The sequence below is a fragment of the Panthera pardus genome, unplaced genomic scaffold (genome assembly GCF_024362965.1).
Source record: "Panthera pardus isolate Hobbes unplaced genomic scaffold, ASM2436296v1 HiC_scaffold_11, whole genome shotgun sequence".
Taxonomy (NCBI): Eukaryota; Metazoa; Chordata; class Mammalia; order Carnivora; family Felidae; genus Panthera; species Panthera pardus.
The window spans coordinates 96,551,755-96,579,045 of NW_026526666.1; the positions used below are offsets into that span (position 1 = coordinate 96,551,755).

At 43.2% G+C, this 27,291-nt stretch overlaps 1 protein-coding gene across 1 annotated transcript in view; it reads right to left on the bottom strand.

Moving 5' to 3' along the window:
• Positions 1-27,291, bottom strand: part of KAZN (kazrin, periplakin interacting protein) — a 1,070,250-nt gene that overhangs the window by 817,978 nt on the left and 224,981 nt on the right. The window contains 1 exon segment of the mRNA XM_019461891.2: positions 709-866. Within this exon segment, the coding sequence (XP_019317436.2) occupies positions 709-866 (158 nt within the window).

Below are 27,291 nucleotides of genomic sequence, written 5' to 3' on the forward strand. Positions count from 1 at the left end.
TCTGAAACATTTCTAGATCCTGGAGAGGTAGAAATGACAATAAAATCTAGTTCAGCTTGGCTTCACTGACACAGAAAACTATCAACTCGAGTGAACCACCTGGTGTTTGCCTAGCAACGTATCTGGAGAGACCCACCAACAAAGCCAGAAGGAATAGACAGATTACCTTTAAATATTTCAATAAAATAGTACACAAGGAGAAACCTTGAAGAAGAGCATCTCGACAAAAGCATGCAACGGGCTAAATGCCTTCTGTAATTAATTCATTGCGGGCATTAAAAAAGAAACGACAGTGCATCAAATGTACCAAAATATTCATTAGCTGCTCGGTGATGCTGTTTGGGATACGCGCTGCTCCACTCCAAAGCCTTCCCCGGCTTTGAGGCCTGCCAAGTTTGTATGTAAATGGATTTTCACTTTTCCAAGGCTAAGGAGAGATCTGTTAAAGTCTCAGAAACAACACATGTATTCTTTTTAAGCCCCGTTACTTTGACTTAAAACCAAGCTATTTTAATACCAAATCCTAAGTAATTCCTAATCAGAAATCCAATACCCAATGGATCAGAATCTCTGCTACATGGACGTCCATCACCAAGGCAGTTTTCGATAAGCGCGGTAGTCAGACATTTTTGCACAACTTCTACTAAAAAGAAAACAAAAAAAGGACACCGCCGACTCTCTACAGAATTTCTCTGTGAATCTCTGTACCTGAGCGTCCATTAAGAGGTGCCTCATCAGGATCATGGAACTCTTCAGAGTCTCCTTCTCAGTGGGTAGGAAGGGGTCTTTGTCCTCTTCCAGTGCCTTTGACTTGGTGACAATAAAATGAGATATCTGGTCATTGAGGGTGTACAATGATTGCACAGCTACGGAAAAAAAAGAGAAAGAAGGAAAGTGTGATCATAACAGGTAATTTTCAAAGAGAAGCTGGCTTATACTTTTATTTTTATTTATTTTTTTAATGTTTTTTTTGAGACACACACACACACACACACACACACACACACACACAGCATAAGCAGGGGAGGGGCAGAGAGAGAGTGAGACACAGAATCCAAAGCAGGCTCCAGGCTCCGAGCTGTCAGCACAGAGCCCGACGCGGGGCTCAAACCCACGAACTGCGAGATCATGACCTGAGCCGAAGTCGGACGCTCAACCCACTGAGCCACCCAGGCGCCCCAGTTTATTTTTAAGTGCCCCCAGTGGCTCATACTTTTAGGCAGAGAGGTAGGAGTATGCATATAACGTCCAACCAGGGCAGGTATCAAGAAACCGGTATATCCATGAAAATCTCTTCACGTGTGTTTAACAACTAACAAATATTTACTGAGCAGTCTCCAAATGCCAAACCTATGGAGTGCTTGGGGATATAATCATAGGCGAAGGCAGACATAATGCCTACCCTCAAGGAGCATCCAATGTCCTGCTGAGGAAACTGGAAAGAAACAAGCCGGCAAACATTTCCATGAAGATGACTTTGTGTTAAGTGTCTGTAAACTACAGAGATTCACAGGACACGAGGGGACAGCCCTAGAGTAGACTGACATTTATGGTAATATGCTTGGCAACTTTACCTCTAAGCAGATGGCCTCTATCATTAAAGTATATGAAGGGACAAAGGCCATGTTTTCCAATCAGTGCCACATGTGTGCTGGGGGGATTATTATTTCTCTATAATTCACATAGCGCTTGCCGTCTGACCTGTTATAAATTTTCAGATTTCACTTATTTATTATGCTTGTTGCCTCTTTCTATACCTTCCCTACAGTGCCCTCAGTAAGAGCACAGATTTTTTTAAATCTTTGTTTATGATTAAATCCCCAACAACCAAGACAGGGACTAGCAAATAGACGGTGCTCGATGAGTATTATTGAATTATTGTCCTTATTTTTCCTTGAATTCGAATTTTCCTTATAGAATTTCTATAAGTTTCAGATAAATCTATCCTTTGCAACCAAGAATAGGCAAATCCTACGCGTTCTCAGGAAAACTACTGTAAAACCACAATCCTAAAGATGAAAGTTATCATCAAAAACTAGTATACGATAGAGTTACTAGAAACCTGTACAATATCTTAGAAACAAATATTCCCAGACTTTGAACAACAGACAGCACGATAGGGGGTGAGTCTTTAGAAAAGTGGGGGTGGGGGGAGGAGTTGAGACCTATCATCACCAAGCATTCTGAAAGAAAATAAAAGGGGGAATGTCCAGACTTGAGCACAGGAACAGGAGCCCAAGGACAGCCCCGGTGGTCTCACTGAGTTGAGAAGGCAGAGGCTGGGAAGGCTACTCTTGCTACAGTTTGCAAGACAAAGAACTGAACAGGAAGGCACGGAGATCTCTAGAAATCTGTAAAGGGGTCCCTTTGAGTTGTTGGCTGAATATCAATCCCGTATCTGAGTAGGATGAAACCCTACGTGACTTGGCAAGAAACAGTTCCAGGAGAGGAGAGTTACAGTCTGGGCAGCTGGAAGGCAAACAATTCTAAGAGATCTCCGAGGGACACAAATTGCTCACGTACTCATCAGCCGAAGTGGATGACGGCCTTCGCCGGAATTCAGGGCACACTCGGTACAGACTCCAGAAGGATCGGGCTTTAGAAATGAAGCTAAAGGAGCCATAGAATAAAGGCTACTCTAGGCCTATCCAGAAATAGTTTAAAAGTAAGCCCTGAAAGAATTGAACTGATCTGCAAGTAACTAAAATACTTGCCAGAAAGAAAAAAAAAAAAAATGGAGCATTCTTTTTTGTATAGAAGTACAACAAAATCTAGCACCCAAGAAATGCAACATTCATCCAGCTCAGAATTCAATAAAAAATTACCAGACATGTAAAGAAGCAAGAAAGCATGACTCATATCCTGGAGAAAAATCAGTATATAGAAACAGACCCAGAAATAACAAGTGATAGTATTAGCAAACATGGCTATTAAAACAGCTTTTATGGATACGTTTTGCATGTCCGGAGTTGTGAAATAAAGCATGATTATAATGAGGAGAAAAATAGGATATTTAAATCAGAACCAAATGGAGCTTCTAGGAATGAAAACTACAATATCTGAAATGAAATTTTACTGAATGAGATTAATAGCAGATTAAGCAATGCAGAAGAAAAGACCAGTGAACTTGAAATGAGGGTAATAAAGCTCTCTGGAATGAACAAATAGAGCCTCTCTGACAATATAAAGCTGCCTGACATACACATACTTGGAGTCTGGGGGTAGGGTGGGGGCAGGGACAAAAATAATATTTGAGGAAATAATGGACAAAATGTTTTCCAAATTTGGTAAAAGTATAAACATACAAATCTGAGAATCTCAGGAAACCCCAAATAGGATAAACACAAAGAAAACTGTACCAAGGCATATTATAATCAAATTGCTACACACACACACACACACACACACACACACACACACACACAGTGAGAAAATCTTAAAACCAGCTAGAGAAAAAAGGCATGTTGCATTCAGAGGGACAAAGGTAAGAAAGGTGTCAGACTTGTCATATGAATCTCTGAAAACCAAAAGATAATCTTTGCATCTTTAAAACACCAAAAGAAAAAAGATACTTGTCAACCTAGAATTGTATAACAATATCTTTCAGTAATGAAGGTGAGATAAAGATTTTTCTTAGATAAAAATTGAGAGAACTCATCACCAGTAGACTTTCATTAAAAGAAATGTGAAAGGAATTTCTTTAGTCAGAAGGAAAAGAGCATTAGATGGAAACTTGTATTTACAAAAATGAAAAAAAAAAACAAACAGAATACTTGAAAGGAGCGACATGTAACAAAGACATTTTCTTTCTCATCTTTTAATTATTTTAAAAGATATTAGATGGTTTAAGGCAAAACAATAATGTATCGTGGGGTTGATAACATATGTAAAAAACGTAAAACACACAACAGTCCCAAGAATAAGAATGTTCACAAATACATAAAGTGCTACATTATCTGAAGGTGGACAGTGTTGTTAGATATGCATAGTGTGACTCCTACAGTAAATAAACAATAAATAACAATTAACAAATGGTGGTTTTGAACTATGGAGAATCAAAGCTGGGAAACAGAGCATAGAATCGCAACTATAAGCCACATAGTAGGAAGAATACAGGATATGATGTCTCCCTCACTGCACAGGAAGACTCTCAAATCCTGTCCTGGGCTGGGGAGGAACTTGGCCAAAACAGAGATGAACAAGAAAGTATTGGGCCTGATCCCTGCCTCCCCTGAATCTTCGTTCTCCAAAGGAGATGAGTAGAGACACCCAGGGAGATTTGGGGATCTGAAAGCCAAAGTGACTTCTTAATGTCTTACATCCTGCCTTGGGCAGTTGGGTGGGGCATTGTTTCATTGTACATGCCAATATGAGGCATCCAGTATTAGAGTAGAAATGATAACCATATGGCCTTTTAAGTCATTGAGGATCTGAGATAGCATTACTGCCTTACCACCATCATTGCCCAACCTACAGTCTTTTCTAGCATCCCTGGGGATGAAGACATTTCCATTGAGTCCTGAGGTGTCCAGAGGGAGAGTCATAGGGCAAATAGACATGCCCAAGACAGGAAAATACATAAGCCTCCTGAGAACCCAAAAAGAAGGGAAAAAGGGTAAAGACAGCAATCTGAATTTAACTGATATCTCTCCAGAAAAGATACTAAGTTTTCAATGAGAGGTGACTGAGTTACCATCGGTGGAAATGTGGGCTCCAGATCTAAGGTGAGTTCCATGGTAGAAAGTTAAAAACAGCAATAAATGGTTTTTTGGGTAAGTTTTTAAACACTGTACATTTTTTACAAACGGGAAAGTTGGGACACAGGTAAGGAAAGCAACTGAGTAGGCATTCAAATAACGTACCCAGAGTCTAGGGCCAATCTCTGCATGACTCACGCCATGTTTTCCACCACCATTCTGCCTTCCTTCCCCCTTACCTCCCAATACAAGGACATAAGGTTCTCAAAAACACGACCGCCTCCCTAAGTCATTCCAAGGATACCCTAGTTTCCAAGCCCCTTGCTTATACACATGCAGACATGGCTATCAACAAAACTCCTTACATCACTTCTTGGAAAGAAGAAATTACTATCAATGCTTTCTACTCCAACTAGGCTAGTGAATTTTGGGTTCTCAATGCATCTATTATAGCTCTCTCTATTCTTGTTCCAGAAAAATGAGGCTCTAAAATATGCTCTAAACTTCACTTTGTTCTAAATTCAAAAGACAAATTGAAAGAAGTCAGCACTCCCTCCTCTGCTCAAAGAATAGACACTTCCATTAAAGAACCTACCGTATCATATCACAATTGCTTAAAAAGCCAACTGTGATAGATTTAATTATTAGTTCCAAAACTGCTCCTCTCTGAACCTGTTCCTACAGAACCCTCCCTAGTGACTCTCCTTGGTGGAGAAACATACTTCCTGCCTTAAATAATACCAGGTTTTTCCAAGTGACTTGCGTTAGCCATGAGTAGACACAAACTATTGCCATATCCAAGCAGAAACTTTAAGAGCAATTTTATGGTTCCCCTATTATTCTTCCCCCTTTGCTGTAAGTACAGCTCAGATCCCAGAATGAAGAAAACATGTGAAGGAAAGGCAAACTTTTGCTACTGGAAAGCACCAGTATTTGGGGGTTATTAGTTACTGGAGCATAGCCTAGTGAATGTGGTCTCATAGTCTCTGGACTAGAGGGTGACTCCTTTGAAGGCAAGAATAGAATCTTGTTCACTATTTATTGATGGTGTTCAGCAAAGACACCCAAGAATTGTTTACTGAGTGAATAAATACAGCTGGTTCGAGAGTAGAGATTCTTTTTTATATATATAAAATTTTAAATGTTTTTATTAACTTTTTTTTTTTTTGAGACAGAATGCAAGCAGGAGAGGGGCAGAGAGGTAGGAAGACAACAGAATTCGAAGCAGGCTCCAGGCTCAGGGCTGTCAGCACAGAGCCTGATGCAGGGCTCAAACTCACAAACCGTGAGATCAAGACCTGAGCTGAAGTCAGATGCTTAACCCACTGAGCCACCCAGGTGCCCTGAGAGTACAGGGTCTAAAACCAGTTGGCTTGGGTCTCAATCCTGCCTGCCCCTCTTACTAGCTCTAATAATAATAATGACAACAATTACGGTTTATTGAGCACCTATCACATGTCAGGGGCTTTTAAAACCTTTGTGCAGAGTGAGGAGTCACTAATAATGTGGACCTAGGGTCAGAAGCCCGAACCATACCCAGCTCTGACATTTACTAAGTAGGTGAATTTGAACAAGTTATTGTATACCCTACAGTGCCTGACATATTGTAAGTTCCTAATCAACGTGTGCTGCTGTTATTGTTAAAGATCCATTATAGATGAGGAATCTGAAGCTCAGAGAGGTTTACGTGACAGGGATGAGACCCAAGGCCATAATTCTCCAATGGCTGCTCTCACGATCTTGCCAGGATACCACACTTTGGATCCAGAAAGAATAACGTCATTGGACACAACACCACAAGTGGGGTTTTATAGCAGCAACTGCTGCTGAGTGGGGCACAATGGAAGTAAAGGCAGGGAACACGTCTAGACTTTTTTTTTCTTTTTAGCAAATGTAAAACAAGCAGATGGCAGGATGCCTGGTACACAGTAAACATTCCGTGTCCTAAAAATGGCTAGGATTTGAAGCCCTTCTCAGACGCTTCTCTCCCTATCGAACGTCTTCTCTCCGTCACACAGATGCTACACCGATAAGAATAATGAGCGGTGGGGTGCTGGGCTGGCTCAGTCAGTTAAGGTGTCCCACTCTTGATTCCGGCTCGGGACGTGGTCTTGTGGTTCGTGAGTTCGAGCCCCACGTCAGGCTCTGCGCCGACAACGTGGAGCCTGTTGGGATTCTCTCTCTCCCTCTCTCTCCGCCCCTCCCCCTCTGTCTCTCTTTCTCTCAAAATAAATAAGTAAACCTTAAAAAAAAAATAATACTTAGTAGTAGTAAAAATATTACAGCAAACATCTATGGGCAACTCTATTTGGCAAGCACTGGGCTTCGTGTTTAAGGGGCACTGTCTGATCTAATCACAACTCTACTGACGTGAGTGCCACTGTTTTAGCTACTATTTTACCAAGGAAGACACTCAGATGATGTGAGTCACCCAAGATTACGCACCCAGTCAGTGAGGGAGGCGGACTCATGCCTAGGCAGAGCCTGTGCGCACAATCCCTACATGAGACCGCCCCCACCCTGCATAGCACCTGACCCTCCACCCCACGCCTATCACTCTTCTTGAGCGAACCAGCTGCCGGTCTGGTCCCCTGGTTTCCCTTGATCCATTCTCACCACTTCCTGGAGGACACAGCCAAGGAGCTCACACTGATGGATTTCCACCTGGGACACCACCCAGAGCAAGCCTAGAAGGACAGTGACAGGCTGAGCACGGAGCGTCACCTGGCAAGCCTCGCTACTTTCACAGGTGAAGACGCAGGCCGGGAAGGTTACCCAGTTCCCTGAAGATGCCTGAGAGTGTGGGCTCTGAAGCTAGTCTGCCTGGGTCTCGATCTTGTCTGCCCCTCCACCTGTATGACCCTGAATGACTGACTTGACCCCTCAGTGTTCCCATCTGTAAATGGGGACAGTAACAGGAACCACTTCCTAGAGCTGTCTGTGAATTAAATAAGACGGTTTGCACAAAGCACGCAGCTCGGTGTCTGTCGCGTGATGAGTACGTACAAGACTTTAGCTATTATGATTCTCATCCCACACTTTATATACCTCAAGCCTTTAACTTGCTGATGTTAACTAGTTACTATGTTTATAATTGAGGATAATTAGTAACTCCTTGTAATATAAATCAGCCAAGATGATGTCTGCATATTGGCCTGGGTGGTTTATTTCTTCACTGCAGGCTGAGACCCATTAACTCAAAACCCAGCAGGTGCCAAACTCAAATTTTTACACATCCACTTGTTTTAAATTTAGCCCAAATAAGCAGATTTTTAGCTATTTAGAGCCCATCTGCTTTGCATGCCCTACAAAACTGCACCTAATGTCTGCTAGCCATAGATAAGACAAGCCCGTAGCACAAAGCTTCTTAAGCCACTACTGCTCTCTGACCCACAGAATCCCCACGGTGCTGCTCCGGGATGTCACCTAGACGCAGAAGTCCTCTCGAGAATTCTCCTCTCCCCTGGCAGCTCCCTTGCCCTCCTCTCCTGCACTTACTTCTGGAAGGTCTCCTGCTGCTGCGAGGGACTTCCTGGAACCCCAACCCTGTCAAAGCCTCACCCAAGAAAGCCTGTGTTTGCTACTGCCACCTAGTGGCCATCTCTTTTTCCTTGATGAGCCCCCAGATCCCTGGAACCCCTACGTCACCCGCTTGTCTATTCATTTTGTGATCCCAGTTACAACTTGTCTGGCACTTCGTACACATTGAAAACTTAATAACTGCAAGTTGACTGACTGGAGGCTAGGACAGCAGGGAGGAATAGCTTACCCCCTCGCGTCTATGTGTAGACCTAATCTTCACGGCAGGCCATCCTGTGTTTTTAGGCTTGCGTAATGGGTATTTTGTGTATTTGTCTGGTGAGCATCTATTTCTGTTGTCTTCTCCTAAAAGAAACTGTCTCTCCTTTTGCGGACACACTCACCCCCCACTTGTAGTTCACGTAGGGCTGATCCTATTCTGAGATCCCTGAGATAGACACACAGTCAAACCTGGCCAATCCAAGCTTTTCATTTCCCTGGCAACTGATTGGCTTAGGAGGAGGCATGTGACCTACAAGTGGCCAATCAGATTTAACCCCAAGACCATTTGCTAGAACCATTAAGAAAGACGTAGCTTCTCTTTTTTTTTGGTTGCAATTGCTAAACTGATAGAAGTATGGAGCAGCTGGCAGCCTTTGTAGTTATCATTTGAGGCCCCCGCACCCCCACCCACCTGAGAATAAAATCACCTGAGCAAACAGAGAATTATCGCTGACATAGGGGAACAGAGATTCCTGACCGTATCGTTACAACACTGGGATTCAGCCACAGGCTTCTCAGTGAGATGGGTCAGCAGATTCTCTTCTTTTCATTAGCCCATCTGGGTTGATTTTCTGTCACTGGCAGTCAAGAAGTCCTGATTACCATGAAGAAGCCTGAACTTTTTTCTACTGCAATCATTATTTATGTGATTATTTTTTTAAATGCCTGCCTTCCTCTGTGGCAGATTAAGATGATCTTGACATTTGTTACTCCTCCTGTTGACAGGTAGAGAATAAATCCACTCCCGTGAGTCTGGCTGACTTTAGTGACATGGTTCACCATGAGTGAGAGGTGGAAGTGACATTCTGGGATTTCTAAGTCTAGATCATAAGAGGTCCTGGAGCTCCTGCTCATGACTTTGGAACACTTGCTTTGGGAGACGCTGTCTGCCGTGTAAGCCCACCATGAGACCACCATGCTTTAAAGAAGCCTGCACATATACACCACTGGAGAAAGAAAGATGACCAGCCAGTTCTGTATGGGCATGAACAGGTGCTTAAGTTCTTCTGAGCAGCTCGCCAGGCCGGGGTGCAGATATCTGAATAAAGAAGCCACCTTGAATATTCCAATCCTAGAGGATGCAACGTAGAGCAGAACCAAGGAATCTAGCCATCCACCGTAACTGATGCCTTAGACACATGCTACCGGCCGTCTCTACCATTCAAGTCACCCCAAATGTGGCCCCCGTCACTCTGAACCACTCCTCGCCACCATATCCACATTCCTGGCCCATGAAACTGTGAGCATAATGAGGTATTGATTTGTACCATTCAGTGTGGGGATGGTTCGTTATCCAACAATAGATAACCAGAACGTCGGTCACTAAACTGTAGGCTCCACGAAGCCAGCAACGGTGTTGATTCACTATACACCCAGCTCTAAGCACAGCACCTGGCACATGGTGGCACTTGATCAAACAAACATTTGTCCAAAATAAAAAAGGATCCATGAAAGAAAAAGGCAACTTCATCCCACTGTGCTCCATCTGCCATCCCCGCATCCTAGCATCAGGTACTATGTCCGTTCTGCGCCATTTGTCATATAAAAGTCTCACCCAACTAATACTGTTCTTAAAATGTATGATGGATTATGGAATGAAGAGCCATATATATGCTTTCTTACCTACCCGAGTTTAGGAAATTGAGTCATAAAACCAGTTTATTTGGTCGGCGGCTCTGAATGTGAAGTGATGTTAAATTCATTGCGTGTTATTCTGGTCTACAGATTTGAAGAAACACGTATTTCTCTAGCACGATTCTGTATACAAAGTGTTCATTTGAATCGCACTGTACATTAATGAGTATTTATTTAGGTTTCGGATAAGCATGGCACATTCATGGGCTGACGGAAGAAAAAAAATAACAAGTTTCAACATTTTGTGTCATTAGCAAAAATAGAAAGGACGCATAAAATTTCTTAATGTTTTTAGGAGAGAAATAACAGCTTACTGTACTGTGCCTCTATTTTTATAGATCAGATGAAGTATAGAACATGAAATAATAATAATATGACCCTAAACGCTCATTTTATGCAGGCAAGTCCAGATGTCACTGGGATGGGCTCCTGTACATTTTTATAGAAAAACATACCAAATGAATCACATCATGGAGCACAGCCTCACCACAAGAGGCTCCATGGATTTTATGATCTTGTCATTTACATGGTCCATAGATATGAACTAATGATCAAATTTATCCCTACATGTTCAACAACCTTTGCTTTTCATGTATCTCAAATTCTATGATGTATTTTGCATTAAAATGCCCACAAGTTTCCAGTTCTTGCTTTAAGATGGTCTCATTAAATAAATAAAGCCTAAATAATTCAGGTATCTTTTCCCCTGTCGTTATAATAAAACTCACTCTGCAAGTCAAACGTTGATGCTGGAGGAGAGGATGTGGAGAATTGAAACCCTCATCCGTGGCTGGCGGGAATGTGAAATGGCGCAGCTACTGTGGGAAACAGTTTGGCAGTTTCTCAATAAGTTCAACTCAGAAAGCTGAAGGATCTCAGTAACTTGAAGGATGTCCCTGTGAACCAGCAATTCTACTCTTAGGCATATAACCAAAAGAACTGAAAACGGGCGTCCAAGCAAACATTTGTCCGTGAGCGTCCACAGCAGCAGTAACCAAACAGCCAAAGGTACGAACAGCCCACATGCCCACCCGCTGATCAACAGATAAACAAAACGTGGTGTCTGTACAACAGAATACTACGCGGCCATAAAAAGGAACGGAGTCCATGCTATCACTTGCTACATGCGTTATACATGCTATAACATGGATGGACCTCAGAAGACAGACCAAATGAAAGAAGCCACAAAAAGCTACATGTTGAATGATCCCGTTAATAAGAAACGTCCAGAAGAGGCAAACCTACAGAAAGAGAATGCAGATCCGCGGTTGCCAGGGGCTGCGGGGATGGAGGAGGGAGTGATGGGGTTTTGTTCTGTGGTGATGAAAATACTCTGGTACTAGATGGCGGTGAGGGTGACACAACATTGCATGTGCACCAAATTCCACCGAGTTGCACTCATCGTAACGGTGACATCGTAAATTTTATGTATATTTTACCACATTTTTCTTTAAAAAAGGTTGGGCAACCAGCTCAAGATCACACACCTAGAAATAGAAATTCGATACTGGAACCTGTAAGGATGATAGTGTTGCCCGTGAGACTGGGGTTGGTCTTACAGTGAAACACAGGTAGGATCCAACATGTCATGTTGGCACCAATGAAAGAGACAGACGTTCCGTCACTGGTCAGGTTTAACAGTAAGCAACAAAATGAACTCTTAGCACCAAAGACTCTACATGCTGGTAATGAATCTACCACCAGCTTCTTTAAAGGGATACAGTTGCAGGAGACCTGGGGTTATGTTGTGGGTGACACTATCGCAGTACAAGTGATGGCAAGAAGGGTGACAATGTGTGCAGTGGTGTGGACAAGTCAGGCAAGGCAGTGACAGAATCGGGCCCTGCTGGAGCCCATTGGGCTCGAGGACCAATGGGCTACAGGCCAATGGGGGGTAGGAGGGACTCCTGGAGAGGGAGCATGGTTCAGGCCACACCCTGGAAGATAAATACGATCAGGGTCTTAGAAACCCAAAACCATGGCCAGAGAGAAGCTCGGAGGAGGTCCAGCCTGCCTCCCATTGAAGGGGGGAAACCTTTTAAGAGGCATAGGCTTTGGGGGCACCTGGGTGGCTCCGTCGGTTAAGCATCCAACTTCACCTCAGGTCATGATCTTGCAGTTCCTGAGTTCAAATCCCATATCAGGCTCTGTGCTGACAGCTCAGAGCCTGGAGCCTGCTGAAGAATCTGCATCTCCCTCTCTCTCTGTCCCTCCCCCATTTGTGTTCTGTCTCTCAAAAATAAATAAACATTTAAAAAATGAAAAAAAAAAGAGGCATGGGCTTTGGAGTCAGACATCCTGAGTTACAATCCTGCCTCCATATGTTACTAGCTGTACACACTTGGGGAGGTGACTTTACATCTCTGGGTATCACTTGTCTTAGCTCTCACATGGAGATAAAGCCATGTCTGCTTCACAGTAATGAAGCAGAAAGTAATTCATGCAAATAAGGTCTTAGAACAGTGCCTGGCCTAGAGTTAGTATTCAGTTAGTATTCAGTGATAGTGCTCAGCTACCATCACCATGATTAGTGGTGCAGTAGTCCATGATGGCCACTGCATAAATCCCATGAGCTCGGAACACACCTAGTCCTTACCTGGCCCTGCTGCAGAGGGCAGCTCTCAAAGCATCAGAGGCTCGCTGGGAATCAACCCCCACCCGTTTCACAGCCCTGCGTTTGCCTGTCCACCATGACACCCTTTTCATTTCTCTCCCAGACAACTGGGCCTGACCAACACTGTCCAGCGTTCTGAAACAGAGGCTGAGACATACAACGTGGGAACATTGTTTGAACGGACGGCCATGGTCTACTGTACAGCCTGGAAGGAAAGGCAGCTAGAGAAGCAAAGAGAGAAGGAAGGGAGAACGAAATGGCCAGGACCCACAGAGCAGCACACAGCAGCATCCAGCCTTGCCCCCTCTCCTATCTTTGGCTTCAGTCCATCTGAGACCAAGCTGCCTCCTGCCCTCACCCTGCATGATAAATCCCCTCTTTTTCCTTAAGCTGGCTCATACCGCTTTCTGTACCAAGAGAATCTACTTAATACAAGTTCCACATCTGCAGTTCTTTGTACTACTTACACCGTTTGACTTTTATTTCTCAAGGCTGCACAGGAACTGTGATATTTTTTTAGGTTGGCTTTTTCCATGCCTCGCTCAGAGGAAGGTGGCGGTAACAACAGAAACACCACCAGGACCCATCATGGCAGCTGCTATTTTTTAAGCACTCACTGAATGTCCAGCACCGTGCTGGGCACTTGGGATGTATCATCACATTTCATCCCCTACAACTCATGCTTTAGCCCTACTGGCTCCATCCTTCTCCTGGGGAAACTAAAGCTCAACAGTTTTAGTAACTTGGCCATGGCCATAAAACTACCCTCTGTGAAAGGCTCCATGGCCCTCTGGCTCTCCCCCCTGCACTGAATGGACACATCTACCTGGGTCAAAGGCTATAACAATCTATTGCTACATTAAGTCTATGAAGTGAGTGCCCTGGGATCCCAAGAGTTCGGTATTCAAGCAACACAGTCCCGTGGCCCGTAACTGACACCATCCACATCCACCACGGCAATGAGAAAGCTGCGTGCCTGCCAATCTCGTCCATTTCCTTCAGAATCAGCACAAAAGGCAACCTTCACTGGAACCTTGCCCAGAATATTCTCACGCAAGCAAACGGCGGGCAAGTATCCATTTGCACAAAGACAATAGGTGCTTTCACTTTCCCGTCTCCCTCCGTGGGCCCCGCCAACTCCACCTGGAGCAAAAAGAACTCCCCATCCCGCCGCCGTCACAGCTAGCCGCGACCTATCTGCACGTGGTTCCGCTGGGATTCAAAAGGTGCTCCCTCTCTCTCGTATGGGCTGCCTGCCTCCCAGCGTAACCGAGGCCAACTCCACTTCAACCTAATAGAAGCTGCCCGGGAATGAATTACAGTAAAGTCGCCCTGTGAGAAATGGATTAGGACAAAATCATGTAGCCAGAAGACTTGCCTGGGCAAAACGCACCGATTTTCATTTGAATGTCATTGTCCAGGTAAAGACCCACAGTGAGAGAATGGACCCTGGATAGAGGAGGAGGCAGTGGAACCAAGGGCACGTCAACCTTACGGTGACAGAAGATTGAATATCGTAGCTGTGGTCCTGAAGGAACGTGTTCTCCATCCGTGGGAGGCTGACTTCACTCCTGAAACCAATTCATTTCCATCCCCATTTGACGGCTCAGGGCCGTTCAGACCGGATGGGTATCTAACGGTGGATTTTGTGGCTCATAGGTTTGGCCGCCCTATTCCTTCCATGCCCCGATCCCAGCCCAGATCTGCACCCCAAGATCTTTCCCCGCTTTACTCCCTTCCCCAGCCCCCCTCTGCCCGCCACGCCTCATGCCATTCTCCTACATTCCCGGGTTCCACCTTTGTGTTTAGAGCAATAGCTTAGCCCCACTTTTCAAATGAGACTACTGGTCCCCTGTGGTGGGACTACACATGGCTTGTGCTCTGTCTCAGGCCCTTTCGGGGGTTGGGAGGATGGACAGAGGCTGACCATTCTTTCTCTGATAAAATAAGCAGGGATGAAATATGGAAGTGAGTACAACATTCACATGAAATTTTATGACAAAACACAAGGTTTCAAAGAACGTTCCAGCCCTGTCCTGACTCGGGGGGAGGGGTCCTAGTTCCTTGGCTCTCCATGAACTGCGTTTTGATGGTCGAGTCTGAGAATCCTGGAGGTTGCAACCTTAAGTCCTGGCACATCGTTGTCACCTCCCACAGTGCCGGGTGCGCTCTGGCCATGTGGTGGTTCACACAGAATCTGCAACCTACCCTTCATGTTCTAGCTAAGTCCATAAAATATCCTTTGTCACTTTTTTTAAAGTGAGAGAGAGAGAGAGAGAGAGAGAGAGAGAGAGAGAGAGAGAAACAGTGGGAGGGGCAGAGAGAGAGGGATAGGGTATCCCAAGCTAGCTCTGTGCTCACAGCAGAGAGCCCAGCGTGGGGCTCGAACTCACGAAGTGTGAGATCATGACCTGAGCGGAAGTCAGGTGCTTAACTCACTGAGCCACCCAGGTGCCTCTAAAATATCCCTTTTAAAGACTAAATTAAAGAAAAAAGCAAGTAGGTTCCCAAGTATGTAAAACTGGAAATACATCAAACGTAAGTGAAGAAAGCCAAAGTATGGGCTTTTAATAACAGATAATATTTGTAATTAGCATGCCAAGTGTACCTAAGTAAATATGGCTAAAATGCTGGGAAGGCTTAAAAAGTTGAACTCACTGCAATTTAAAGGTAGTCTGAATTTATTTGCCAAACCCTCTACAGTAATAATAATACACTTTATCACTCACAGTAACACTTATAATAGCGTCCAATTCCTTTGGTACGTAAAAACACAATTCTTCATTGAACACCTGCAGTGTTCCAGGAGCCAGGCTTACTTTGTGTATCTCTATAATTCTTACAAAAACCATGAGGGTCTGACGGCCTGTATTTTACAGATAAGGAACCTGATGACAGAGACATGACTCCCCCAAGGTAACACAGGCAATCAAAGGTGGCTCCAAGACCCTCGGCCAGCTCGTGAACCTTCAGCCAGATGACCTGGCTTCCAATTATGAAGTGAGGGGCACCCTGTGCATTGTTTTACTCTAGGTGCTAAGTATCCCTTTCCTGGGCTTACCCACATTCCACACTGACGTCAGCTCCTTCTACCACTGGGAGCGCATCTGCTAGAAGGTGACTGATGGCCTAAAATGAGACAACAGTCACCATCCGCTAAGACCTCGGGCTGCAGCCACATGACTCTAGGCAGCACCAAATGCTTGCCAGCCCACTTACAGAGCCCTGCCACCGGTCTCCCCCCCCCGAGATGTTAAGTTACGAGCAAGGCGGCCAAACCTAAGGTTCTAGGCAGCTCCTAGAAGGAGCACAAGAGGGACCACTCCAAGTCCAAGGCTATGAGGAACAGCAGAGTGTTCTTTTCTTTTCAGAAAGAATCCAAGGAGAAAGCATCCTGGGCAGCTTCCTCTGCTTTGGGACGCAACACAACGTCCACAGCTGATAGGAAGGGGCTGCTGGCATTTTATTATGCAAGGCCAGATGCAGCATTGTGGAGGACAAGGATGCAATCTGCATGTAAATGCAATTGAGAAAGTCCCAGAGACCTGGGCAGCCATGGGTAGGAGGCCTCCTGCCAGCGGTCCATGCCGATGCAGAGTAAGGACCTAGAGAAGCAAACCGCATGTTAAATAGATCCTTATGATCCCTGCTTTTAAGGAGGGAAGCATGGCGTTGAGGTGGGTGTTGGGGTAGGGCTGAATGAATCAGAAACTGGTTTTCCAGTGGGAAGGACCATCTTCCCGTGCCATATCTGACCTATGCACGGCATGACAAGGAGACGGGGGTCTGCTGAGGAACATGAGCCTCCCCATGTCCCGGAGAGGTGGAGTGTTTTCAAACTGAAGGACACGTTCCGAGACTGTCGGGAATACATAAAGCCAGCTATGTAAATGTGGCACGTAATTTCTAGTCCTGGGTGTTCAGTGACAAATTTCAAAACTGCAAAGATAGCATCAAGACAGAAAATTGTTAAGAGGAAAAACTATGATCGCTTTGCCCTGATTTGACATACAATTACGCTTGAATTGAACTACCTCATAGGAAGAGCAACATCATGGGAAAGGAATCTGCAACTTGCCCTCTCCGTACTTTATTTCAGCCAGAGCTATTTCCAAAAACCCAAAATGAACATCCTCAGAAGTGAAACGGTCCCAACACTGAGTCTCCCTCCTTTATTTTGAGAGGGAATCCATGGCCCCTGGAAGGTAGGCTCAGGCAGAGAAAAAGCTTACGCTGTCTATGTCCACCTGATGGCACAAATGCTGACATCACGTGCTTTGCGACATGCCTTCTCCCCATAAATCATTATAATTTAATGGAGCAGCCTCGGTAAGGGACCAAGCAGAGGTCAATTCAGCAATGTACCAATGCATCAACAAATATTTATTAAGTTTCTGCACAGCGCCGAGCCCTGGGCCAAGTTTCAAGGACTGTACAAGAACCAAGTTCACCCATAAGAACTGTAAAGTCTATTTATAGATCATGCTCGTTGCATAGATTACGACTGGGTTTGAGATTTGGGCAGTGTTCAAAACAATTCTGTAATCATTCTCAAGAGAAAGAAAACAAGTTAATGGGGTTTCCCCTTCTCCAAACAGAAGGAGTCCCACATGGACCCACTGCCCCCCTTGTTATTAATTCTTGGCTAGTAACAAAGCTTTATCAAAGGAAATCTTGTTTTCAATTGTAATTACCACTTGGGCTATTTAATTACGTTTGGTCTATTAATATTTTAAATGCATTTCATTTTACTATATGCTCACCTGCATTCTAAAGTTCAGCAGGAAACCACTTTGTATCTCAAATAAATTCTGCTTTTAACATAGGGTAGCCTACAAACTTATGAAACGGATGAAGCAACCATTAGCGTGGAGCCATATTTGTTTTTCCCCCAGATAAAGCTGTTCTGCTTGAAGGACTCTACCTTTAGTTATTCAACAACAAACAGAACAGCATTGTGCTTAGAAGGCAGCCTCTGGGAATTTCAAATCGTGCCTCTTCCCCTTGCTAACTACAGGCCATGGGCAAGTGAGCAAGTGATTCTGAGCCTTGATTTCCTCATCTGTGGGGGTTATGATATTAGCTACTTCAAAGTCACTATGAGTAATCAGCGGGTCACTATATACAAAGAGCTTACAACAGCACCTAGCCGGTGGTAGATACTTGGTGAACTTAGTTGTGTTTTTATTACGACTACTGCTTCTGCTACACTGAGGGTGATGATAACGACGACGATCCTTGTTATTTTTGAAGTTCCAAATCCTATAACAATACACCATGAAGACACCTGCCCGCATGGAGCTTACAATGTAACAGGAGACAGATGGTGAATAATTCCAAGTGCAAGGAGTTCTGTGAATCAGAGCAATGGAGACATCTGCCCGCATGCGAATACAGTTGTGAACATCACCCCCACCATTATGGTTTGCTCACGCATCTGCTCTCTTCCACAGTGCCAAGAAATCCAAAATAAGCATGACATTCACTTAATTTTTTGTTGCTTTTGAAAATACTTCTTTAATAAGCCTATTTCAGACTTTCAGTTAGAGGCAGAGTGAATTTTCATCCTGTCTCTCCCAACCCCCAGTTAACATGGTAGTTCTGTGTCTCCCTCTCTCTGCCCCTCCCCTGCTTGCACTGTTTTTCTCTCTTTCTCTCGAAAATAAAGAGACATCTGAAAAAATAAAAAATAAATAAAAAACAGAGTCACAAGACAAAGGAAAAATAGAAAAAGTCACAAAAACCAAAATTTTAGAAGCTTGAAGCAGAAAGACAAGCAGGCCTAAGAAATCAGAACCCAAAGCCAGGAGAGGAGTAAGTCAGGGACAGCCTGATGGAGAACAGCAGACCCCCTGGGAGTTACAGAGATGTCAGTGCTGTGAACAGAAGACTAACTTAAGATCTAGACCCCTTCCCCCACCTACACAGTCAACTGACTGCCCCTCGCCCACACAGGCTGAACACTACAGATCCGTTCTCTGAAAAGGCTAATACAGTGAGCCTCCAGACTGGGGGGCACCAAGTAGTTGAAGACAGGGATACCTTACTGGAGATAATGGGAGTAATTTGGCTGATATATTAAATGCTGAGATCCCCAGCTTCTTCCTTAACCCAGATCTACTGAGCACAGGATGATAAGGACGATGATGATACCGTCCAGTACCTGTTTTGTGTTCATTTTGTGGCAGGTGCTGTTCTGAGTACTTTATGCATATTAACTCATATGATCCTCACAAAACTGCGACGGTTAGGTAGAGGCAGATTCATAATATCCTGCATCTTACATACGAAGATATCAAGGCTCAGAGAGGTTATTTTTACCAAGATCACGTGATTAGTAAGTGGTCAAATCAGGGTTTTAGTGCAGGCCAGTAGAAGGCAGAATGATTATACCCAAGGTATGAGACTGACAGTTCCCCTGGGGAATGAACCAGCCCAACAGATAAGAGCTGGAGATACTGACTTGGATTCTCCAATGAAACAGCTCAGCCAGGTTTCCTTACAAAGAGGCCCACGGTCAACAAGCCACCCCGATGTGCTCAGAACCCCTGACGACCCATTTAGTGTCTCCTCTAAACTAAGAGCAGACAGGAAAGGATCACCAGATTATGAGGAAAACCTTTACTCAGAAAGGAAGAGGGAAAATAAGAGAGAAGGAAAACAGAAGGGAAGGAAGAAAGGAAGGAGGGAAAGGAGGTAAAAAAAAAAAAAAAAGCAAAGAACAGAGGAGGGAGGAAGAAAGAAGGAAGGAAAGTGGAGGAAACAGATTTTACAGGGAGGTGAAAACTCTGTAAAATTCCCAATCATATCCACAGAGGGCATATTATCATGAAATTCCAGACATTAGAAGAGATGATCCTGTTAAGTCGTCAAAGGGGGAAAAAAAGAGGGAGAAGTGAAAAACAACACTTCTTGTATTAGTTAACTGTTGCCACATGACAAACCAATCCTAAACTTAGCAGGACATGCCAATAAACGCTTACAGGTTGACACGGTTTTTGATGGTCATAAATCCAGAAGCAGCCCAGTTGGGTGGCTTGGGCTCAGGGTCTCTCACGAAGTTGTAGTCAAGCTACAGGTGGTGTTGATGAAATGCCTAGTGTATTTGAAATTAAGAAGAATTTAAACAAGGGGAAGAATTTGGAGATCAATTATTGTTAGAATGAAAGAAAACGAAACAAGAAAAAAAACACAATAATTAACTCTAAGGTACGATATAAAAATAAGTCAAAGAAAGTAACAGGAAGCATAAAATACTACCTGATTGCCATGATTTGTATTTGTGTGGTCGTATGATAAAGACTGAATTTTAAAAACTAATCAAAATTAAGTACGGATATTCAGATGATGCTGGGGAGGGGGATTATGGAGGAGCTAAATATTCATTTTCCTTAGTTGCAATCAATAGATAATTAAAAATAAAAAAATCAAAGGAGCATTATAGACATGTTATTTAGACATCTAAAAATTGAAAAAAAAAAAAAACCACACAGCTAACAAGAGTAGCAAGTGATTGCCTCTGGATACACAGTTTGTCTCGACTCTTACGTGTTTTTAAGAAGTGATTGCTAATATATGGGTCCCAGGAAGCTGAAATTTCAACCTTTATTACTACTTAGTGGCACAGAAAGGTGAACGTAGTAGCCAGACTCCAAGATTAATTCCTGATGATTCTTGCCTCCCTGCTAGTCACAGCCTTGGGTTGTCTCCTCCCACGCTGAATACGGCTCATCTGTATAGCCAACAGGATATCGCAGAAATAATGGAGTGTCACTTCTGAGACTGGATCAAAAAAGGCACTGCGTTTTCTCTCTTGGATCGCTCACTCTGAAGGATATCACCTGCCGTGTCATGAGAACACTCAAGCAGGCCACGTGGTAAAGAGCGGAGGCTTCCTGCCAGTAGCCAGCTACACCAACCAGCCACCTGAGTGTGGCAACTTTGAAATAGATCCTCCAGCCACAGTCAAGCCCTCAGATCACTGCAACAAGCTGACATCCTGACTGCAACCTCAGGAGAACCCTTAGGCCAGCATCATTCAGCTAAGACACTCCTGATTTCCAAATTCATAAAAATTGTGACACAGTAAAGGTTTATAATAGGTTTTAAGCCTCTGTACTTGGGGGTTATTTGTTAAGTGGCAACAGATAACTGATACAGACTTTTGTACCTAGAAGCAGAATGTTGCCATAACAACAACAACAACAACAACAACAAAATACATGCTAAAAATATGGCTGTGGCTTTCAAACCAAGCAGTGGGCAGGAGCTGAAAGAACTTCGGGCGAGAGTATTAGTGAAACCCTAAAGCGGCTCAAAGAGACTGCTAGCAGAATCCTGTTAGCCTTCAAGGAGACTGTGTTGGCAAGAGTACGAAGAAAATGCTGCTGGAAAGCAGAGGAATGAGATCCTTGCTATGCAATGGCATTGCCTGTGGTGTAATGGAACCGTGGTGTAATGGCCCCGTTGCCTGCAGTGATTTAGAAAGTAGAAAATGTATCTAATGAGCTGGACGATCTAGCAAAGGAGATTTGCAGCCAGAGTGTTGGAGACGTTATTTGGTTTCTTCTTGCTTCCAATCATAAAGAGCAAGAAAAGAGAGGTAAGCTAAAGAAGAATCATTAAGAAAGAAAGAAAGAAAGAAAGAAAGAAAGAAAGAAAGAAAGAAAGAAAGAAAGAAAGAAAAAAAGCCAGGACTTACTGGTTTTGGAAATTCCATTCTCTGCAGATGACAAATGGGGCTAAAATTAAGAAATGGTTCCCAGGTAAAAAGCAAATTCAGAACCTTCTTGGGAAAACATGGTATAAACATAAAGCCGAGGGTGTGGCTATCAAATCCTTTGTTCAGACCTTAGAAATATCTAGGGTGGTACCTCGAAAACCATTCAAACCACAGGGCTCCTGAGAAGGTTAAGGTTGTCCCTCAGCAGTTTTAGCAAAAACCCAAGGTAGAAAAGGGCTTATCTCAAACACATTTGGAATGTGGCTATGTCTAATGGAATCAGCTCCAGTGACATTCCTTTTTAATCTTTGTTTTAGTTTATTTTTTTATATGTATGTATGTATGTATGTATTTATTTATTTATTTTTGACTAGGCTTCATGCCCAGCACAGAACTTGAACTCACGATGCTGAGATCAAGACCTGAACTGAGATCGAGTTGGACACTTAACTGACTGAGCCACCCAGGCACCCCATCCAGTGACATTAACAATAGACTCACAATGTTTTCAAGAGAATAGTATTGGCAGATACATTATCAGCTCGGACTGTAAGGGACAGAGACAGTACCAAAGGGAAAAAAAGTCTATGAATCCGGAGTTATACCACCAAATGCAGACTGAAAATACTGTGAAGATAGAAACATGAGCTATCGGGATACCTGGGTGGCTCGGTTGAGCATCCGACTCTCGATTTCGGCTCACGGTTTATGAGATTGAGCCCTGCTCCAGGCTCCATGCTAAGTGTGAAGGCTACTTGTGATTCTCTCTCTCCTGCCCCCTTTGCCCCTCTCCCACTGTGCTCTCTCTCAAAAATAAATAAAATAAATAAACATTTAAAAAGAAGAAACATGAGCTATCGTCCACGTAAAAGGAACAGTGACTCAGAGGGTATAACCAAGAGCTCAGAGGGCAGACCCCAAAGCCATATGAGGAATTATTCCTCGTCCTTAAATCCAGATAAGAAACTATCACCCTGTGCCTGCTGGGTTTTAGAATTGTTATGGTCCCTTGACTGCCATGTGCTTTGCATTTCCCCCTTTATGAACAGGAGTGTCTACAGCAATTGTTTTCTGCCGGTCCTGCCATTGTACATGCGTGAGGAAGATAACTCGCCTCTTTAGCTCACAGGTCTTTAGATCGAGAAGAATGGTATTAACAACACTGCGCTTAACGAATTACACCTGGACCCGATTTAGACGACGAGGTTCCAGACTTTGAGCTGATGCCAATGGGATGATATTTGGAGGGGCATCTTTGGAAGGAGGGAGTGTGTTTTGCCCATGAATCATTAGGGACAGAAGGTAGACTATGACGGCCGGCCTCCAAAATAACATCCAGCTCATCTTACCTCCTGGCATTCACACCCTCATATGGTCTCATCCCACATGAAATAGAGCTGACTGGGTGGTAAAGAGGATACTGTAGAAATGGTACAACTCAACTAGATCATAAAATTCACTATGGCTTCTGTCTTGTTCTCTCTCTCTCCGAGCAATCTGTAGGAAGTCAGCTGCCCTGTTATGAGGATAAAAGTAGCCCTTGAAAGGTCCATGTGGTGAAGGACTTAGGCCTCCTGCTACAAGCTAGCACAAACTTGCCAGCCACCTCAGAATCAGCTCCAGTCAAGCATCAAATGACTCCAGTCAAGCTAGCCACCCCTATGATTACATCTTCAGGTGGAGGCAGTGATCCAGACCCACCAGGTAAGATGCTCCAGCAGTCCTGCCCCGCACATGCCCCACAATTTGCTGTGTTTGGATGTAATTTTTTATGCGGTAATAGATAACTAATACAGTGAAGGTTTGAGTTCTATTGTAGTCGACAGCTTTGATTTTGCTCCGATAACTTGATGAGACCCCATCCTCTACACAACAGTACTTTTAGAGACTTAGGTTCAGGAAGCACTCTGATTGTGCCGATGCTATCCTGATTTTCTTCCAGAATAAAGAAGGAAGGTTCCGCCCACCGGGGAAATGGTGTCACCAGTCATGTGCTTAAAGGACAAGTCATAATACAACCACCAAGATTTCATGGAGCCACAAAGATCAGTCCTCTTATCAGTGAGAAATTATTCCCACGGATAGAACTGGAGAAAGACGTAGACTTTTATTTGTTCATCAAATGCAATCTTCTAAAAAACTCATACCAAGAGGGGAAAAAATGCAGCTTCAAGAAATGGTAGCAATTGAATAGTCACCCGTCGACCAAGGATAATTTAGGCCTAAATCCTCCATGGGAACAGAAAGATAAGATAAATGTGGACCCCTGAATATGCTCACAAATTCACTTACTTCCAGCTCAGCAAGAGCTGGAAGGCAAAAACTTCATTAAAGGGCCTAAAACAACGAAACAGACAAAAACAGGAAGCAAACCGAATTCTCCTTCTTCGGGATTTTATTATACTTTCACTTTTGTTTTTCTTTCCACAACTGACCACGCAAGGTTCGTCCCGTACCAAGAGTTTCTTCTTGCCCTCCCCCCAAAAGAAAGCTCACCGTTGGAGAGCTCGTCAACTACTATACCGGGGCGGTCGGTGTGGTGGGAATGGTAACAGGCATGATCAGGCCTGATGAGGTATTCAGCTTTCAGCCCTCAGGAAGGCTTAAGCCCCACGTGATCAACTCAGCCTTGTCTATCTGTCCTAATCTACTGTAACAATATGATAGTTTTCTCTGCGTGCCAAGACTTGGGGAGCCGTGATCCACAGAAATCACCAGTGACTTGTTCACCGGACTAGAAGCTTCCAATGAGCCCACTCATGTTTCGCTTATTTGGCTGTTAGTTTTCTCCATATCCAGAATTCCTAGCCCAAGAGCTCAAGACTCAATAAGTGGTAGTTCAATTAATGATTTAACTTGCTAAGAAGACTGAGATGAGAAGGTCTAGTCAATAACTGACAGGAAGACATGAAGATATCGAACGGATCATTTTCATTGCTTCCAGGGCAACACACTGTCGCCTACTTTTAGAAAAAGAAATCTAACCGGAAAAACAGCTCAGAGATGACCTTTCTAGGGCGCTGAATCATATAGATTGTGTCCTAAAAAAAAATTAACTCATGGTTCAAAAGTACTAGTTTAATGTCTTTTGGAGACTCCTAGTGAGACCATCGAAATTACTTTACCTTGATCTCCCACATTGCTTTATTTGTATTTTTTCCTCTATAATAGGAGAAATAAATAACTGAAGGGGTTCCTGGGTGACTCAGTCACTTGAGTGTCTGATTCTTGATTTCAGCTCAGGTCATGATCTCCCAGTTCATGGGTCCAAGCCCTGCGTCAGGCTCTGCGCTGACAGCATGGGGCCTGCTTGGGATTCCATCTCTCCCTCTCTCTGCCCCTCCCCTGCTCGTGTGCATTCTCTCTCTCTCTCTCTCTCTCTCTCTCTCTCTCTCTCTCAAAAGAAAGAAAAGAAAAGAAAGAAAAGAAAAGAAGAGAAAAGAAAAGAAGAGAAGAGAAGAGAAGAGAAGAGAAAAGAAAAGAAAAGAAAAGAAAAGAAAAGAAAAGAAAAGAACAAAGGAAAGGAAAGGAAAAGAGAAAAGAAAGGAAAAGAAAAGAAAAGAAAGAAAAGAAAAGAACAAAGGAAAGGAAAGGAAAGGAAAGGAAAGAAAAGAAGAGAAGAGAAGCAAAGAGAAGAGAAGAGAAAAGAAAAGAAAAGAAAAGAAAAGAAGAGCAAAGAAAAGAAAGAAAAGAACAAAGGAAAGGAAAGGAAAAGAGAAAAGAAAGGAAAGGAAAAGAAAAGAAAAGAAAAGAACAAAGGAAAGGAAAGAAAAGAAAAAAGAAAGAAAAGAAAAGAACAAAGGAATGGAAAGGAAAGGAAAGGAAAGGAAAAGAGAAAAGAAAGGAAAAGAAAAGAAAAGAAAGAAAAGAAAAGAAAAGAAAGAAAAGAAAAGAACAAAGGAAAGGAAAGGAAAGGAAAAGAGAAAAGAAAGGAAAGGAAAAGAAAAGAAAGAAAAGAAAAGAAAAGAAAGAAAAGAAAAGAAAAGAACAAAGGAAAGGAAAGGAAAGGAAAGGAAAGGAAAGGAAAGGAAAGAAAAGAAAAGAAAAAAGAAAGAAAAGAAAAGAACAAAGGAATGGAAAGGAAAGGAAAGGAAAAGAGAAAAGAAAGGAAAAGAAAAGAAAAGAAAGAAAAGAAAAGAAAAGAAAAGAAAAGAAAAGAAAAGAAAGAAAAGAAAAGAAAAGAACAAAGGAAAGGAAAGGAAAGGAAAGAAAAAAGAAAAGAAAAGAAAAGAAAAGAAGAGAAAAGAAAAGAAAAAAGAAATAATAAATGAAGATGAAACCCTAGGATGACATTGTAAATGATGTAGAAGACGACTATATGTCTGAGGAAATATTTCAAAACAGTGTGAACAATGTGACCTTAATATGTAGTTAAATGCAGGCCACTTATCCACACAGTTTTGTAACATAGGTGTATATACGTATATAATTGAGTCTCTCTCTCTCTCTCTCTCTAATTCTATCCATCCATCTAAAAGCTAGGGATACACCCTACCTGATGTTATCGCCTGTGACTCATTTTCTTCTTTTCTGTATCTTATTACAAATGTTCCCACATTGAATAGTTACGCTCCATAACTAGATTACAATTATTTACTGATTGTATTAACCATGAAAATGCAACTGATGCCAGTAATTATTAGGAAGAGTATAAGCATGTCTGCATTTGAGGAGATCTCCTTAGTAATCTCGACGTGAGGTCAAAAGCCTAATATTGCATTTCACTGGTTTGAGGCTCAGCAATGGGAATGTGGAACTTTCTCTCTCCAGACATGGATTCCAACAGTAGGTTCACGCTGACCTGGTACCTGATACCATCTTTCACAGGCCCTATTGTATTAACACACAAATGAACGTGTAAAGATATAAGAACTTTTTCTCAGGTGATAATTCAGAGGAAAATGCAAAAGCACAGGCCTGAAAGTATAGATTTCGGCGGCACAATGGAATTGGAAGTTCAGTGGGTATACGGTTCTCTGTCGTAGGCCAAGTGAAAGAGCACAGGCTTTGTTCACACAGCGACAACTCATTGTTTCCGGAAACCTTCCACCAGAGAGGAGTATTAAATTCCTCCCGAGCTACTTAGCTGAGAAGTAAAGATTTCAGATCATGTGAAGTCACGCAAGTTATCTGGCACTAAGCTCAGCCACCCACCGTAGTCGCTACAATGCAAACCGCTAACAAAGAGGAGGTGGAGTTGTAGTGGTCAACGGGGCTTGTTGCGTAATCTTTGGCAAATCCTTGGTCTCTGTGATTTTCCTTAGCTTAAGACGGAGATCATAATGCTGGTAGGGGAAATGGGGTCTGTAACGCAAGACAGTGCACGTAAAAGTGTTTTGAAAAACCATAAAGTGCTGGGAAAACATAAATATGCTGTTGCCTATGTTATGACCACGATTGCCGTTGGTATCATCAGTTCCTGCATTTACAGAGGAATCCAGGAGTTTTCAGGATATAATATTGTAATCATCAGAGAAGTGAGTTTTCCTCTTTTGTGACTCTGAGTTGCTCCAAATGCAAATCACACAAAAATGTGCTCATTTTAAAACTGTGTATTTCCACCCCATTCTATATTCTAGCCCTTCAATGAGGCTTTTTAAAAAATCACGGTATTTGATCAAGAGGATAGGCTAGTATTTATTTATCTTCGAGCCCTCCTCATCAAAATGATGGTAGGGAAATAAAAAGAACACAAACCCACAACCATGAATAAAGGCTATCAGAAAATTAGACATTCAAACACATTTATGCACAATATGAGTTGAATGATGTAACCGTGAGTGAGGAAGGATGCTCAAGGAAGGGCAGCACTGAGAAGACCC